The following is a 16,884-nucleotide window of genomic DNA, read 5'->3' as shown; positions in this document are numbered from 1 at the left end:
TTTTTACTCAGGAGGCTTGTAATCTAGAGATGCTCAAACAAGACGATGGTCAATTAAGAAATCTGAAAGTGGTTACAACAGGATGGAACAATTTCTTGCTTCAAGATTGAGGAAATTATGAAGGCAAACTCCTGCGACTTTTTTATGCCCAAGGTACACCAATAGGTTCTGCAAAAAGGGTTTGGGTTGGGGTTTTTGGTTTGCAATTCCACTGGAGGAGGGCAGAGGGGGGTTTTGGGTTTTTTTGGGGGTTAGGGTTTTGGAGGGGAAGAGGGGAGAATGGGGGTGGAGGAGGAATGCGGAGTTGAGGGTGGTGGTGGCACGGGAAGAAGATGAAGAGATGACATTAGGAAGGGGAGAGAGGGAGAGGGAGAGGGAGAAGAAGAAGATGAAGGATGACGAAGAAGAAGCCACAGTGGTTGAGTGAAGGATGACGAAGAAAGAAGCACAGTGAAGAAGAAGGACTATTTTGCAATACTACCAATAATAGTGCCACGTTAGTTAGCCTACGTGGCACTATAATTGCCAACAATACATCTCATTAACGACGTTAACTTCGAATGTAACGGTAAGGACTTATTTGCATAACGAATGTAAAGATAGGGACTATTTTGAATTAAAATTTAAGTTAAGGACTAATATGCAAACTGGTTACAATCTCAGGGACTAAATTGCCTATTCACTCAATATCCTATTAAGTTACATGTTGAATTCTTAGGGATACCATAATCCTAAATTGATTGTTCCTAATAGATATCTCATGATTCTCTTTACTGCACTTAAATGTGATTGTTTGGGGTTGGATTGAAACCTAGCACACATGCATACACTAAACATTAATATCAGGTCTACTAGCAGATAAATAAAGAAGAGATCCGATCATACCTCGATATTGTTTTATGTCTATAGACTGACCAGATTCATCTTTATCTAAGTAACAATTAGTGCTCATCGGTGTAGACATGTGTTTTGCACTATCCATCCCAAATCTTTTGATCAATTCCTTGCAGTATTTGGATTGATTGATGAATATACCTTCTTGAGTTTGCTTGATTTGTAATCCCAGAAAGTACTTTAGTTCTCCCATCATTGACATTTTCAAATTCACTTTGCATATCAAGGGAAAAATCCTTGCACAATGAATCATTAGTGGATCCAAAAATTATATCATCAACATATATTTGAACCAACAAAATATCATTATGCTTTCTCTTTATGAACAATGTGGTATCCACTTTACCTCTGGAGAAATCTTTTTTCTAGAAGAAAATTGCTTAATCGTTCATACCATGCCCTAGGGGCTTGTTTCAAAACCATAAAGATCCTTTTGTAATTTATAAACATGGTTTGGTTTATCAGGAATTTCAAAACCAGGGGGTTGTTCAACATATACCTCTTCTTGAATTAAGCCATTTAGAAAGGCACTCTTAACATCCATTTGATAAAGTTTAAAATTCATTATGGATGCATATGCCAATAGCATTCTAATGGCTTCTAATCTTGCAACAGGAGCATATGTTTCTTCATAGTCTATTCCTTCTTCTTGATTATACCCTTTTGCTACTAACTTGGCTTTATTTCTAATAATTATACCATGTTCATCTAATTTATTTCTAAAAACCCATTTTGTTCCTATGATAGGATAATTTTCAGGTTTTTCTACTAATTTCCACACATTATTTCTTTCAAATTGGTTTAATTCTTCTTGCATGGCAATGATCCAATTATCATCTATTATGGCTTCTTTTATATTTTTAGGTTCAATCATGGATACAAAAGCCATATTATTGCATAAATCTTTAAGAGAGTGTCTAGTTGTTACCCCTTTTGAGATATCACCAATAATGTTGTCGAGGGGATGATCTCTTGAAGTTTTCCATTCTCTTGGGAGTGCATCATTGGATTTGACTTCTTCTGGAGGATCTTCATTGTTTCCTTTGTCATTTCCTTTGGAATCTTGTTCATGAATGTTCATATGTTCTAAAGAATCTGCAATGTCATCTAGCATATTCTTTCTTGACAATATAGCATTAGATTCATCAAAGGTAACATGAATGGATTCCTCTATATTCATAGTTCTCTTATTATATATTCTATATGCTTTGCTTTGTAATGAATATCCAAGAAAAATGCCTTCATCAGATTTTGCATCGAATTTTCCTAGATTATCTTTACCATTATTAAGTACAAAGCACTTGCAACCAAAAAACATGTAGATGAGAAATATTAGGTTTTCTACCATTAAATAACTCATATGGGGTTTTCTTTAAAATAGGTCTTATCAAGGCCCTATTCATGATGTAACATGCAGTATTGACAGCTTCAGCCCAAAAATACTTTGGAAGAGAAGTATCATTTAATAAAGTTCTTGCAATTTCTTCCAATGACCTATTTTTCCTCTCAACAACTCCATTTTGTTGAGGGGTTCTTGGTGCAGAAAAATTATGTTCAATACCATGTTCATCACAAAATAATTCAAAATCTTTATTTTCAAATTCACCCCCATGATCACTTCTAATGGATGCAATCTTGAGATTTTTCTTGTTTTGTATGACTTTAGCAAGTTTCCTAAATGCTTGGAATGAATCACTTTTATGTGTAATAAATAGTGTCCAAGTATATCTAGAGAAATCATCAACTATAACTAGAGCATAGTAATTTCCTCCAAAACTCATGGTTCTAGATGGACCAAATAGATCCATATGCAATAACTGTAATGGTCGAGTGGTTGAAACAACATTTTTAGGTTTGAATGAGACTCTAGTTTGTTTGCCCTTTTGACATGCATCACATAGTTTATCTTTTTCAAATTTCAATTTAGGCAAACCAACTACTAAATCTTTTGAAATTAATTTATTTAAGTGATCCATGTTTATGTGAGCAATTCTTTTATGCCATAACCATGGATCATCATCTTTACTAAGAAAGCAATGATTGTTTTCTTGTTTTATGCTTAAGTCTATCATGTAAACATTATTGACTCTATGTCCTACATGCTTTATATTAATGTCATGCTTATGTTCTATAAGACATTTCTGAGAATCAAATGATACTAGATAGCCTTTGTCGCATAATTGACTAACACTAAGCAGGCTGTGCTTAAGGCCTTCAACAAGTAGAACATTTTCAATGGAGTTTGAAGAATTTGTACCTATTTTACCCACTCCAAGAATTCTACCTTTGTTGTTGTCACCATATGTTACATGCCCGCTTTTCATTGGAGATATATGTGTAAAATTTGATGCATCTCCAGTCATATGTTTTGAGCATCCGCTATCTATGTACCACTTCTTTCTCAAAGAAACCTGCATAATCAAGTTTTTGACTTAGGTACCCAAATTTTATTGGGTCCTTGCATGTTAGTATAAACTGAGGATCCTTTTGGGACCCATATCATTTTAATGTTACTGTAATTTTTCTTGAAGTAGCAAGTTGATATGCCATGTCCTCTTCTTCCACAGTAAAAACAAGTGATAGAATTAGAATTACATTTTTGTGTGGAAGTGGAAAAGTTTTTATGAACCTTTTGTTGTTTTTCAGATTTATACCCTAGTCCATTTTTATTAGACACATATCTTTGTTTACTTAATATAACATCTAAATTATTTCTACTATATGAAAATTTTGCAAGTGAATTTTTCAACTCTTTAATTTCTTTTACATATTTATCACAACAACTACAAGAATCTGTTATTTTCTTGTCATTAATAGTGGAGATATTAACTTTTTCATTTGTTTTAGAGATTGAGACTTCATTTCTAAGAAGATCTAATACTTTGTTTAATTTCAAATTTCATTTTCTAAATTTGAAATTGTTTTCTTTGATGATGAAACTAATTTTGCAAGTTTAATTGATTCTTTACACGACTCAATCGGACATCCGAGAAAAAAGTTATCGTCGCTAGAATTTGCTCAGAGCTTACGTTTTCAAATACGAGCATCTCGATACGTTACGGCATTCATTCGGAGATCCGAGTAAAAAGTTATTGTCGTTGGATTTTGCTCAGAGCCTCTGTTCTCAATTAGGAGCGTCTCGGTATATTACGGGACTCAATCGGACATCCGAGTAAAAAGTTATTGTCGTTTGAATTTGCTTAGAGCTTCTGTTTTCAATTTCGAGAGTCTCGATATTCTACAGGACACAATCGGACATCCGAGTAAAAAGTTATTGTCGTTTGAATTTATTCAGAGCTTTTGTTTTCGATTTCGAGCGTCACGATATATTACGAGACTTAATTGGACATCCGAGTAAAAAGTTATTGTCGTTAGAATTTGCTCAGAGCTTCCGTTTTCAATAACGAGCGTCTTGATATATTACGGGATTCATTCGGACATCCAAGTCAAAATTTATTGTCATTCGATTTTGCTCAGAGCTTCTGTTCTAAATTTCGAGCTTCTCGACATACTACGGGACACAATCGGACATCCAAGTAAAAAGTTATTGTCGTTTGAATTTGCTCATAGCTTCTATTATCAATTTCGAGCTTCTCGACATACTACGGGACACAATCGGATATCCTAGTAAAAAGTTATTGTCATTTTGAATTTGCTGTTAGCTTCCGTTTTCAATTACGAGCGTCACGATATATTACGAGACTCATTCGGACATCCGAGTAAAAAGTTATTGTCGTTAGAATTTGCTCAGAGCTTCTGTTCTGAATTTCGAGCGTCTAGACATACTACGGGGCCCAATCGGACATCCGGGTAAAAGGTTATTATCATTTGAATTTGCTACAAGCATCCGTTTTCAATTACGAGCATCTCGATATATTACACGACACAATCGGACATCCGAGAAAAAAGTTATTGTCGCTAGAATTTGCTCAGAGCTTCCGTTTTCATATAGGAGCATCTCGATACATTACGGGATTCACTCGGACATCCGAGTAAAAAGTTATTGTCGTTGGATTTTCCTCAGAGCTTCTGTTCTCAATTTGGAGTGTGTCGGTATATTACGCGACTCAATCGGACATCCGAGTAAAAAGTTATTTTCGTTTGAATTTGGTCAGAGCTTCTATTTTCAATTTCGTGTGTCTCGATATATTACGGGACTCAATCAGACATCCAAGTTAAAAGTTATTATCTTTTGAATTTGCTACGAGCTTCCATTTTCAATTTTGAGTGTCTCGATATATTACGGGACTCAATCGAACATCCGATAACATGTTATTGTCGTCAGAATTTGCTAAGAGCTTCCGTTTTCAATTACGAGCGTCTCGAAATATTACGGGATTCATTCAGACATCCGAGTACAAAGTTATTGTCGTTTGAATTAGTTCAGAGCTTTTGTTTTCGATTTCGACTGTCTCGATGTATTACGAGACTCAATCGGGCATCCGAGTAAACAGTTATTGTCGTTAGAATTTGCTGCGAGCATCCGTTATCAATTACGAGCAACTCGTTATATTACACGACCCAATCGGACATCCGAGAAAAAAGTTATCGTCGCTAGAATTTGCTCAGAGCTTACGTTTTCAAATACGAGCATCTCGATACGTTACGGGATTCATTCGGACATCCGAGTAAAAAGTTATTGTCGTTGGATTTTGCTCAGAGCCTTTGTTCTCAATTTGGAGCGTCTCGGTATATTACGGGACTCAATCGGACATCCGAGTAAAAAGTTATTGTCGTTTGAATTAGTTCAGAGCTTTTGTTTTCGATTTCGAGTGTCTCGATATATTACGAGACTCAATCGTACATCCGAGTAAAAAGTTATTGTCGATAGAATTTGCTACGAGCATCCGTTTTCAATTACGAGCATCTCGTTATATTACACGACTCAATCGGACATCCAAGTTATCGTCGCTAGAATTTGCTCAGAGCTTACGTTTTCAAATACGAGCATCTCGATACGTTACGACATTCATTCGGAGATCCGAGTAAAAATTTATTGTCGTTGGATTTTGCTCAGAGCCTCTGTTCTCAATAAGGAGCGCCTCGGTATATTACGGGACTCAATCGGACATCCGAGTAAAAAGTTATTGTCGTTTGAATTTGCTTAGAGCTTCTGTTTTCAATTTCGAGAGTCTCAATATTCTACAGGACACAATCGGACATCCGAGTAAAAAGTTATTGTCGTTTGAATTTGTTCAGAGCTTTTGTTTTCGATTTCGAGCGTCACGATATATTACGAGACTTAATTGGACATCCGAGTAAAAAGTTATTGTCGTGAGAATTTGCTCAGAGCTTCCGTTTTCAATTACGAGCGTCTTGATATATTACGGGATTCATTCGGACATCCGAGTCAAAATTTATTGTCATTCGATTTTTCTCAGAGCTTCTGTTCTAAATTTCGAGCATCTCGTCATACTACGGGACACAATCAGACATCCAAGTAAAAAGTTATTGTCGTTTGAATTTGCTTAGAGCTTCTGTTATCAATTTCGAGCTTCTCGACATACTACGGGACACAATCAAACATCCCAGTAAAAAGTTATTGTCATTTTGAATTTGCTGTTAGCTTCCGTTTTCAATTATGAGCGTCACGATATATTACAGGACTCATTCGGACATACCAGTAAAAAGTTATTGTCGTTAGAATTTGCTCAGAGCTTGTGTTCTGAATTTCGAGCGTCTAGACATACTACGGGGCCCAATCGGACATCCGGTAAAAGGTTATTATCATTTGAATTTGCTACGAGCATCCGTTTTCAATTATGAGCATCTCGATATATTACACGACACAATCAAACATCCGAGAAAAAAGTTATTGTCGCTAGAATTTGCTCAGAGCTTCTGTTTTCATATACGAGCATCTCGATACATTACGGGATTCACTCGGACATCCGAGTAAAAAGTTATTGTCGTTGGATTTTCCTCAGAGCTTCTGTTCTCAATTTGGAGTGTGTCGGTATATTACGCGACTCAATCGGACTTCCGAGTAAAAATTTATTTTCATTTGAATTTTCTTAGAGCTTCTATTTTCAATTTCGAGTGTCTCGATATACTACGGGACTCAATCGGATATCCAAGTTAAAAGTTATTATCTTTTGAATTTGCTACGAGCTTCCGTTTTCAATTTTGAGTGTCTCGATATATTACGGGACTCAATCGGACATCCGAGAACAAGTTATTGTCATTTTGAATTTGCTGTTAGCTTCCGTTTTCAATTACGAGCATCACGATATATTACGGGACTCATTCGGACATCCGAGTAAAAAGTTATTGTCGTTTGAATTAGTTCAGAGCTTTTGTTTTCGATTTCGAGTGTCTCGATATATTACGAGACTCAATCGGACATCTGAGTAAAAAGTTATTATCGTTAGAATTTGCTCAGAGCTTCTGTTCAGAATTTCGAGCGTGTAGACATACTACGGGGCCTAATCGGACATCCGGGTAAAAGGTTATTATCATTTGAATTTGCTACGAGCATCCGTTTTCAATCACGAGCATCTCGATATTTTACACGACACAATCGGACATCCGAGAAAAAAGTTATTGTCGCTAGAATTTGCTCAGAGCTTCTGTTTTCATATACGAGCATCTCGATACATTATGGGATTCACTTGGACATCTGAGTAAAAATTTATTGTCGTTGGATTTTCCTCAGAGCTTCTGTTCTCAATTTGGAGTGTGTCGGTATATTACGCGACTCAATCGGACTTCCGAGTAAAAAGTTATTTTCGTTTGAATTTGCTCAGAGCTTCTATTTTCAATTTCGAGTGTCTCGATATACTACGGGACTCAATCGGATATCCAAGTTAAAAGTTATTATCTTTGAATTTGCTACGAGCTTCCGTTTTCAATTTGAGTGTCTCGATATATTACGGGACTCAATCGGACATGCGAGAAAAGTTATTGTCATTTGAATTTGCTGAGCTTCCGTTTTCAATTACGAGCGTCTCGATATATTACGGGACTCATCGGACATCCGAGTAAAAAGTTATTGTCGTTTGAATTGTTCAGAGCTTTTGTTTTCAATTTCGAGGTCTCGATATATTACGAGACTCAATTGGACATCTGAGTAAAAAGTTATTATCGTTAGAATTTGCTCAGAGCTTCTGTTTTCATATACGAGCATCTCGATACATTACGGGATCACATCGGACATCCGAGTAAAAAGTTATTGTCGTTGATTTTCCTCAGAGCTTCTGTTTCAATTTCGAGTGTGTCGGTATATTACGGACTCAATTGACATTCGAGTAAAAAGTTATTTTCGTTTGAATTTGCTCAGAGCTTCTTTTTCAATTTGAGTGTCTCGATATATTACTGGACTCAATCGGACATCCAAGTTAAAAGTTATTATCTTTTGAATTTGCTATGAGCTTCGTTTTCAATTTGAGTGTCTCGATATATTACGGGACTCAATCGGACATCCGAGTAAAAAGTTATTGTCGTTTGAATTTGTTCAGAGCTTTGTTTTCATTTCGAGTGTCTCGATATATTACGAGACTCAATCGGACATCTGAGTAAAAAGTTATTGTCGTTAGAATTTGCTCAGAGCTTCTGTTTCAATTTCGAGCGTTAGATATACTACGGGCACTAATCGGACATCCGAGTAAAAGTTATTATCATTTGAATTTGCTACGAGCTCCATTTTCAATACGAGCATCTCGATATTTACACGACACAATCGGACATCTGAGAAAAAGTTATTGTCGCTAGAATTTGCTCAGAGCTTCTGTTTTCAATACGAGCATCTCGATACATTATGGGATTCACTTGGACATCCGAGTAAAAAGTTATTGTCGTTGGATTTCCTCAGAGCTTCTGTTTCAATTTGGAGTGTTCGATATATTACGGACTCAATCGGACATCCGAGTAAAAAGTTATTTTCGTTTGAATTTGCTCAGAGCTTCTATTTTCAATTTCGAGTGTCTCGATATATTACGGGACTCAATCGGACATCCAAGTTAAAAGTTATTATCGTTTGAATTTGCTACGAGCTTCCGTTTTCAATTTGAGTGTCTCAATATATTACGGGACTCAATCGAACATTCGATAACATGTTATTGTTGTTAGAATTTCTAAGAGCTTCCGTTTTCAATTACGAGCGTCACGATATATTACGGGACTCATTCGGACATCCGAGTAAAAAGCTATTGTCGTTAGAATTTGCTCAGATCTTCCGTTTTAAATTACAAGCATCTCGATACATTATGGGATTCATTCGGACATCCGAGTAAAAAGTTATTGTCGTTTGATTTTGCTCAGAGTTTCTGTTCTCAATTAGGAGCATCCGAGTAAAAAGTTATTGTCGTTAGAATTTGCTACGAGCATCCGTTTTAAATTATGAGCAACTTGTTATATTACACGACTCAATCGGACATCCGAGAAAAAAGTTATCGTCGCTAGAATTTGCTCAGAGCTTACGTTTTCAAATACGAGCATCTCGATACGTTACAGGATTCATTCGGACATCGAGTAAAAAGTTATTGTCGTTGAATTTGCTACGAGCTTCTGTTTTCAATTACGAGGGTATGGATATACTACGGGACATAATCGGACATCTGAGTAAAAAGTTATTGTCGTTTGAATTTGCTACGAGCTTCTGTTTTCAATTACGAGAGTCTCGATATACTACGGGACACAATCGGACATCGGAGTAAAAAGTTATTGTCGTTTGAATTTGCTCAGAGCTTCTGTTTTCAATGTCGAGCTTCACGATATACTACGGGACACAATCGGACATCCGAGTAAAAAGTTATTGTCATTTTAATTTTCTCGGAGCTTCCGTTTTCAATTACGAGCGGCTCGATATATTACGGGACTGAATCAGACATCCGAGGAAAACGTTTTTGTCGTTAGAATTTGCTCAGAGCTTTTGTTTTCAATATCAAGCGTCTCGTTATATTACGGGACTTAATCGTACATCTGAGTTAAAATTTATTGGGGTTTGAATTTGCTACGAGCTTCTGTTTCCAATTACGAGCGTCTCGATATACTACGGGACACAATCGGACATCCGAGATATAAGTTATTTTTTTTGCATTTGCTCAGAGCTTATGTTTTCAATTCCGAGCATCTCGATATATTACGAGACACAATCGTACATCCGAGAAAAAGTTATTGTCGTTAGAGTTTGCAAAGAGCTTATATTTTCAATTTCGAGTGTCTCAATATATTACGGGTCACAATCGGACATCCGAGTAAAATGTTATGGTCGTTAGTATTTGCTACGAGCTGCCGTTTTCAATTTCGAGCATCTCGATATATTACGGGAATTAATCGGACATCCGAGATATAAGTTAGTGTCCTTTCAATTTGTTCAGAACTTCTGTTTTCAATTTCGAGCGTCTCGATATATTAGAGCACTCAATCGGACATCTGAGTTAAAAGTTGTTGTGGTTTGAATTTGCTACGAGCTTCTGTTTTCAATTACGAGCGTATGGATATACTACGGGACATAATCGGACATCTGAGTAAAAAGTTATTGTCGTTAGAATTTGCTCAGAGCTTCCATTTTCAATTATGAGCGTCTTGATATATTACGGGATTCATTCGGACATCCGAGTCAAAATTTATTGTCATTCGATTTTGCTCAGAGTTTCTATTCTAAATTTTGAGCATCTCGACATACTACGGGACACAATCAGACATCCAAGTAAAAAGTTATTGTCGTTTGAATTTGCTCATAGCTTCTGTTATCAATTTCGAGCTTCTCGACATACTACGGGACACAATCGGACATCCTAGTAAAAAGTTATTGTCATTTTGAATTTGCTGTTAGCTTCCGTTTTCAATTACGAGCGTCACAATATATTACGAGACTCATTCGGACATCCGAGTAAAAAGTTATTGTCGTTAGAATTTGCTCAGAGCTTCTGTTCTGAATTTCGAGCGTCTAGACATACTACGGGGCCCAATCGGACATCCGGGTAAAAGGTTATTATCATTTGAATTTTCTACGAGCATCCGTTTTCAATTACGAGCATCTCGATATATTAGACGACACAATCGGACATCCGAGAAAAAAGTTATTGTTGCTAGAATTTGCTCAGAGCTTCCGTTTTCATATACGAGCATCTCGATACATTACGGGATTCACTCGGACATCCGAGTAAAAAGTTATTGTCGTTGGATTTTTCTCAGAGCTTCTGTTCTGAATTTGGAGTGTGTCGGTATATTACGCGACTCAATCGGACATCCGAGTAAAAAGTTATTTTCGTTTGAATTTGGTCAGAGCTTCTATTTTCAATTTCGAGTGTCTCGATATATTACGGGACTCAATCAGACATCCAAGTTAAAAGTTATTATCTTTTGAATTTGCTACGAGCTTCCATTTTCAATTTTGAGTGTCTCGATATATTACGGGACTTAATCGAACATCCGATAACATGTTATTGTCATCAGAATTTTCTAAGAGCTTCCGTTTTCAATTACAAGCGTCTCGAAATATTACGGGATTCATTCAGACATCCGAGTAAAAAGTTATTGTCGTTTGAATTAGTTCAGAGCTTTTGTTTTCGATTTCGACTGTCTCGATGTATTACGAGACTCAATCGGACATCCGAGTAAACAGTTATGTTAGACAAGTGGCCTCAGATATCTTAAGAAGGGGGGGGGGGGTTGAATTAAGATATTCCAAACTGTTTCCCCTAATTTAAAAATCTATTTCACTTTTTACTCAAGTTATGAATTCCCTTAATGACAATCTTCTTAAATATTAATTCAAATGAAACAATTTGAATATGAATATAAAGCAATAATAAATAAAGGAGATTAAGGGAAGAGAAAATGCAAACTCAGTTTTATACTGGTTCGGCCACACCCTTGTGCCTACGTCCAGTCCCCAAGCAACCCGCTTGAGAGTTCCACTATCTTGTAAATTCCTTTTACAAGTTCTAAACACACAAGGACAACCCTTCCTTTGTGTTTAGAGATCCTTTACAACAAGAGACTCACAGTCTCTTAATCCCTTAGAGAATGAGAAGAAGAAGAAGAACAAATCTCTCTAGAAAGAGATGGATTTTACAGATTGAGCACTCAAATAATTCCTTAATGAATTGCAATTGAATTGGCCAAGGAATTCTTAAGAGGATAAAATGAATTTGCTCTTTGAGAGGATAAACACTTTGTTGTTCTGAAAATCTCTAAGCAATTTCGTGTTTAAGTCACATATATATAGACCATTGGTGGTCATGAATAAAGCCTTTGAAAAGTTGTGACTCTTGAAATTATTTTTCTGAAAATCTTGTCTGGTAATCGATTACAGTAATTGTGTAATCGATTACAGCTTTTAAAATTTGAATTAAAACGTTTACTAACTGCTGGTAATCGATTACCAAAATTGTGTAATCGATTACACAGTCTAAAATTTCGAATTCAAATTTTTGTAGCTGTTATAAAACGTATTTGGCCACTGGTAATCGATTACATCCTCTGGTAATCGATTACCAGAGAGTAAAACCTTTGAGAAACACTTTTTAATTTAAATCACTTGGCCAAACCTTTGCTAATTCAATTAGGAATTCCCTTCCTAATATTCTAGTGATCATCTTGATGTTGTGACTTGTAATCTTGAAGTATTGTCTTGAATTTTAATCTTGAAAAGCCCATTTGCATCAATTGCAACACATCATCATGATCATCATCAAAACATCAAAGCCAATCTACAATCTCCCCCTTTTTGATGATGACAATACAATACCTGAAATCAAGATTCAAGCAAGCAACAAACAATTGTATATAGATATAAATATCAGAGTATTAAACACAATAAGCCAAACTCACAAACAAGAAATAATCAAACCAGAATTCAAATAACATAAAATGTCAACAACCACAAAATATCCAAGACTGAAATTTAAAAACCAAAAGATAAATAAGCAAAGTACTTAGCATAATAATGTAAATTCTAAGAAACTAAAAGCCAAAATACACGGCTTATAAAAAGACATATAGTCAGAAACTAAAATCTAAGAAGATGGAGGTGGTGGAGGAAGATCAAAACTCTGACGAATGTATCCGACATCCTCTTCAAGCTGTGTAAGGCGAATGTCCATACCGGCAAAGCGTGAATCTAACGAGTCGAAGCGGTCACCAACATAAGAACGAAGACCCCGTAATTCGGAGAGGACTTCATTCATGAGTGCGGAATCTTCACGTTGAGGGGGAGGTGAAGGAGTACGTTCATCTTGAGGAGGGAGTGCATCCTTCTTCAGCCATTGTCCATTCCGATCTTTACGATACCCAATGGAGGTCACTGCACCAGCACCAATGGCAAAGGAACGCTTGACTTGAACAAAGGGTTCATCATCAAGCGGAATTTGAAAATGACGCAAAAACAGAGTAATTAAATGTGGATAAGGAAGAGGTGCATTGGCCCGTAATGCCTTATGCATTCGGTACCGAACCAAATGGGCCCAGTCGATCTGACGACCGGTAAGAAAAGCCCACATAAGAATCAAATCCTCCTCAGAGGCTTGTGCTAAATTTGAAGACCGAGGAAGCAAAATTCTAACAATGATATAATGCATGATGCGATTATCAAAAGTTAATGACCCGGCCAGCAATCTACCGGTCATTTCAGCTTGATCATTGCAGACCATGCGACGAGCATCATGACTTGAATAATCGAATTTCCAGTCATCAACAATGGTACCCTCAAAAGGTGCACCTTGACTGGGTAAATGAGTCAAAGAAAAGAAAAGTGACTGATCAATGACCATAGAAGTACCATGCACCTCAGACATAATAATACCATCCTGAATTTTTAAATTGCAGTAGAAGAACTTAACAAGTTCAGGATAATATGGCAATTTTAATGACATGAAATCAACAAGACCAGAATTTTGAAACACTTGATAGCAATCAAACGTTTCATCATTAAAGAACTCTACGTCTAGGTACTTAGGATCTAAGATTATTCTAGAAGAAAACTGAGAAAGGTACCGTAGACGTTGATCATCGGATGAAAACAGTGTTGATGATCTTGGAGATGACAAAGAAGGAGGAATAGGTGCTGTGGGTGCTCCGGATGGGCCGTGACGGCGATGGGCAGCAGCGGTAGCGGTGGAGGATGATCCCTTTCTCTTCTTTGATGGCTCTGCCATTTGATGAAGTTTTTCTGGATTTTGATCGGTGGAAGTGAAAGAGGAGTGAAAAAGAGGAAGATTGGGCTTTACGGGACATGATTTGGTGAAGAATTGAGTGAGAATCGAAGGTTTGAATTTCTAGGTATGGAGGAAAACGTGGAGGATGCTTTGGCTGCGCAGCAGCTCTGATTTCGTGAGTATTTATAGAAGATGACGCATTGTAATCGATTACAAGTATTGGTAATCGATTACAGGCCCAATAAGCCTTCTGGTAATCGATTACAGGATGTTGTAATCGATTACAGGCTGCCTATTCATGTGTAATCGATTACACTGGATGGTAATCGATTACCAGAGCCTATCCTAGGCTAGTTTCTTAAGAGAATATCTATGTTTATGCTAAAATACATCCTATATGATTAACTTTCACTACTAAGACACTAAATTCAATCATTCAATTATTATATACACAAGAAATCATAAATTCTATCATAAAAACAAGAATTTAAACAAGATCAAACAAAACCATCTATAATCAAAAGGTAAGAGTAAATCAACCAATCAATCAACCATTCAATCAACCAATCAATCCCTATTCTTCTAAATCTCTTACATCTAAGAGACCTAATTCTCTTCTAATAGAGAAGAACACTTCCTTGGGGAGAGGTTTAGTGAAAATATCAGCAAGTTGATTCTTAGTATCAACAAATTCTAATACACAATCTCCCTTTAGGACATGATCTCTAAGAAAGTGGTGTCTAATCTCTATATGTTTAGTTCTTGAGTGTTGAACTGGGTTTTTGGATAGATTTATGGCACTAGTAATATCACACTTAATAGGTATGCGATCAAGAATGATGCCATAGTCAGATAATTGTTGCTTCATCCATAAAATCTGTGCACAACAACTACCGGCAGAGATATACTCCGCTTCAGCAGTAGATAAAGCAACACTGTTTTGTTTCTTACAATGCCATGAGACAAGAGCCGATCCAATAAATTGACAAGTTCCACTTGTACTTTTTCTATCAGTTTTAGATCCGGCAAAATCAGAATCAGAATATCCTAGAGTGAATAGGCAATTTAGTCCCTGAGATTGTAACCAGTTTGCATATTAGTCCTTAACTTAAATTTTAATTCAAAATAGTCCCTATCTTTACATCCGTTATGCAAATAAGTCCTTGCTGTTAAAATCTAATTTATTCCGTTAGTCAAATGTCTATTTGGCACACCTCAGTCCACGTAAGCAACCCAATGTGGCAAGTTTGAGTCCAATGTGGCAAGGACTAAATTGAAAAATCTAAAGAAACACAAATTGCTGCAGAATCATTACCCCACTCTTTCAAACACGGTATAAATAGGGTAAGCTTCCTTCATGGCATCAAAATCGGCATCCAAAATATATTATTTGAAGCAATTCATGGAGAAATAGAATTCAAAATATTAAGAACAACAATTACATACGGGTCAGGCGAAAAAGAGGAATTTGCAAGCTGTTCATCAGGAGGGCTTCCATCAAATGAGACAGCATGTGCAGCCCCGACTGAGTAGCAAGCAGAAGAAGAGGCTGAGAAATTCTTGAGCCATGATCCATGCAGCAAACTCGAATCCCGGATCCTCCTATTAGCATCAAAAGTAGAACACCCAAAACTCAAAGGACCATACAATGGTTGTAGTCTCCTTAGATTCACACTACCCCTCAAGCAACCTACAGCAGGCTTTGTGAAGTCTCGCACACTACCACGACCTGAGATTAAGCCATAAGCATAAACATCTCCCAGCATAGCATTGGAATGTGAGGCAGTAATCATTGATTTTGTGTGAAGTGTGTGACTTGAAGTGAGCGAACAAAGAGGCAAAGCTGAACTTCTGTACAAGGATGTCGGCACTCCTTGTTGCCTTGTTATTGCTTCCCGAATGCGACAGTAAATGGTTGCATTCAGCCTTGAGAGAATGCCAGGCATGATCTTATTCCCCTATGCAAAAATACCCTTAATTCAGTTTCCCGATTAAGAATAATGTGAAACCACGGGTGTGATTTGAATTAACAAAACTCATTCCTTTTTTACCCCCACCAAACCTTGCTTCAAGAGTAATGAACCGCACTCATAATCTGAAATGTTGAAATTTGAACAAATATTATTCGAAGTTTCTAACTTCATGAAAACAAACACCCCACCAGATGCAAAGAGCAAGTACTAAATAATTGATATTATCATTTGTGAGAGAAACCCCCAAAATGTTTTGACTTGGGAAATATCTTTTTATTGAGAAGCAAATGTACTGGGACTGTATCAATTTTGCATCAGTCAATAATGGATTTCATCAACCTGTTCAATACTACTTAGGCACTATCTTATATTTAAAAAAAAATTGAATATGTCAAAGCCAATTAAAAAAAAATGAAGCGGTTTAAAGTTAAACAGGGCACTCAGAAAAAAGTTTAGGCATGAATTCCAATGTGGTCCCACCGTAAATTAATACCAGCAAGAAAAAGAAGATGGATTCTAATGTTCTATGGCGTACCTGTTGAAGGAGGAGTTTCCTGTTGAAAGAGCAACAACAAGAACAAAATGCGGCGGTGAATGAAACACAGGAGGCTTGTAACGTCAATGAAATTTTTTACTCAGGAGGCTTGTAATCTAGAGATGCTCAAACAAGACGATGGTCAATTAAGAAATCTGAAAGTGGTTACAACAGGATGGAACAATTTCTTGCTTCAAGATTGAGGGAAATTATGAAGGCAAACTCCTGCGACTTTTTTATGCCCAAGGTACACCAATAGGTTCTGCAAAAGGGTTTGGGTTGGGGTTTTGGTTTGCAATTCCACTGGAGGAGGGCAGAGGGGGGTTTGGGTTTTTGGGGGTTAGGGTTTTGGAGGGGAAGAGGGGAGAATGGGGGTGGAGGA

General features: G+C 36.8%; 1 protein-coding gene across 1 annotated transcript; it reads right to left on the bottom strand.

Annotated features, from left to right (window-relative positions):
- Positions 1-15,312: 15,312 nt before the first annotated feature.
- On the bottom strand, positions 15,313-16,594 carry LOC114404425. Its single transcript, XM_028367381.1, has 3 exons — positions 16,503-16,594; positions 16,046-16,089; positions 15,313-15,952 (listed from the first exon to the last, which is right to left on the bottom strand). Exon 3 carries the CDS (start codon positions 15,938-15,940, stop codon positions 15,395-15,397), a length of 546 nt encoding a protein of 181 aa, XP_028223182.1. The 5' UTR covers positions 15,941-15,952; positions 16,046-16,089; positions 16,503-16,594; the 3' UTR covers positions 15,313-15,394.
- Positions 16,595-16,884: the final 290 nt, after the last annotated feature.

Source organism: Glycine soja, unplaced genomic scaffold (genome assembly GCF_004193775.1).
Source record: "Glycine soja cultivar W05 unplaced genomic scaffold, ASM419377v2 tig00034923_1_pilon, whole genome shotgun sequence".
NCBI lineage: Eukaryota > Viridiplantae > Streptophyta > Magnoliopsida > Fabales > Fabaceae > Glycine > Glycine soja.
The sequence above is the reverse complement of the archived record's forward strand: the minus strand, read 5'-3'. Positions and strand labels throughout refer to the sequence as shown.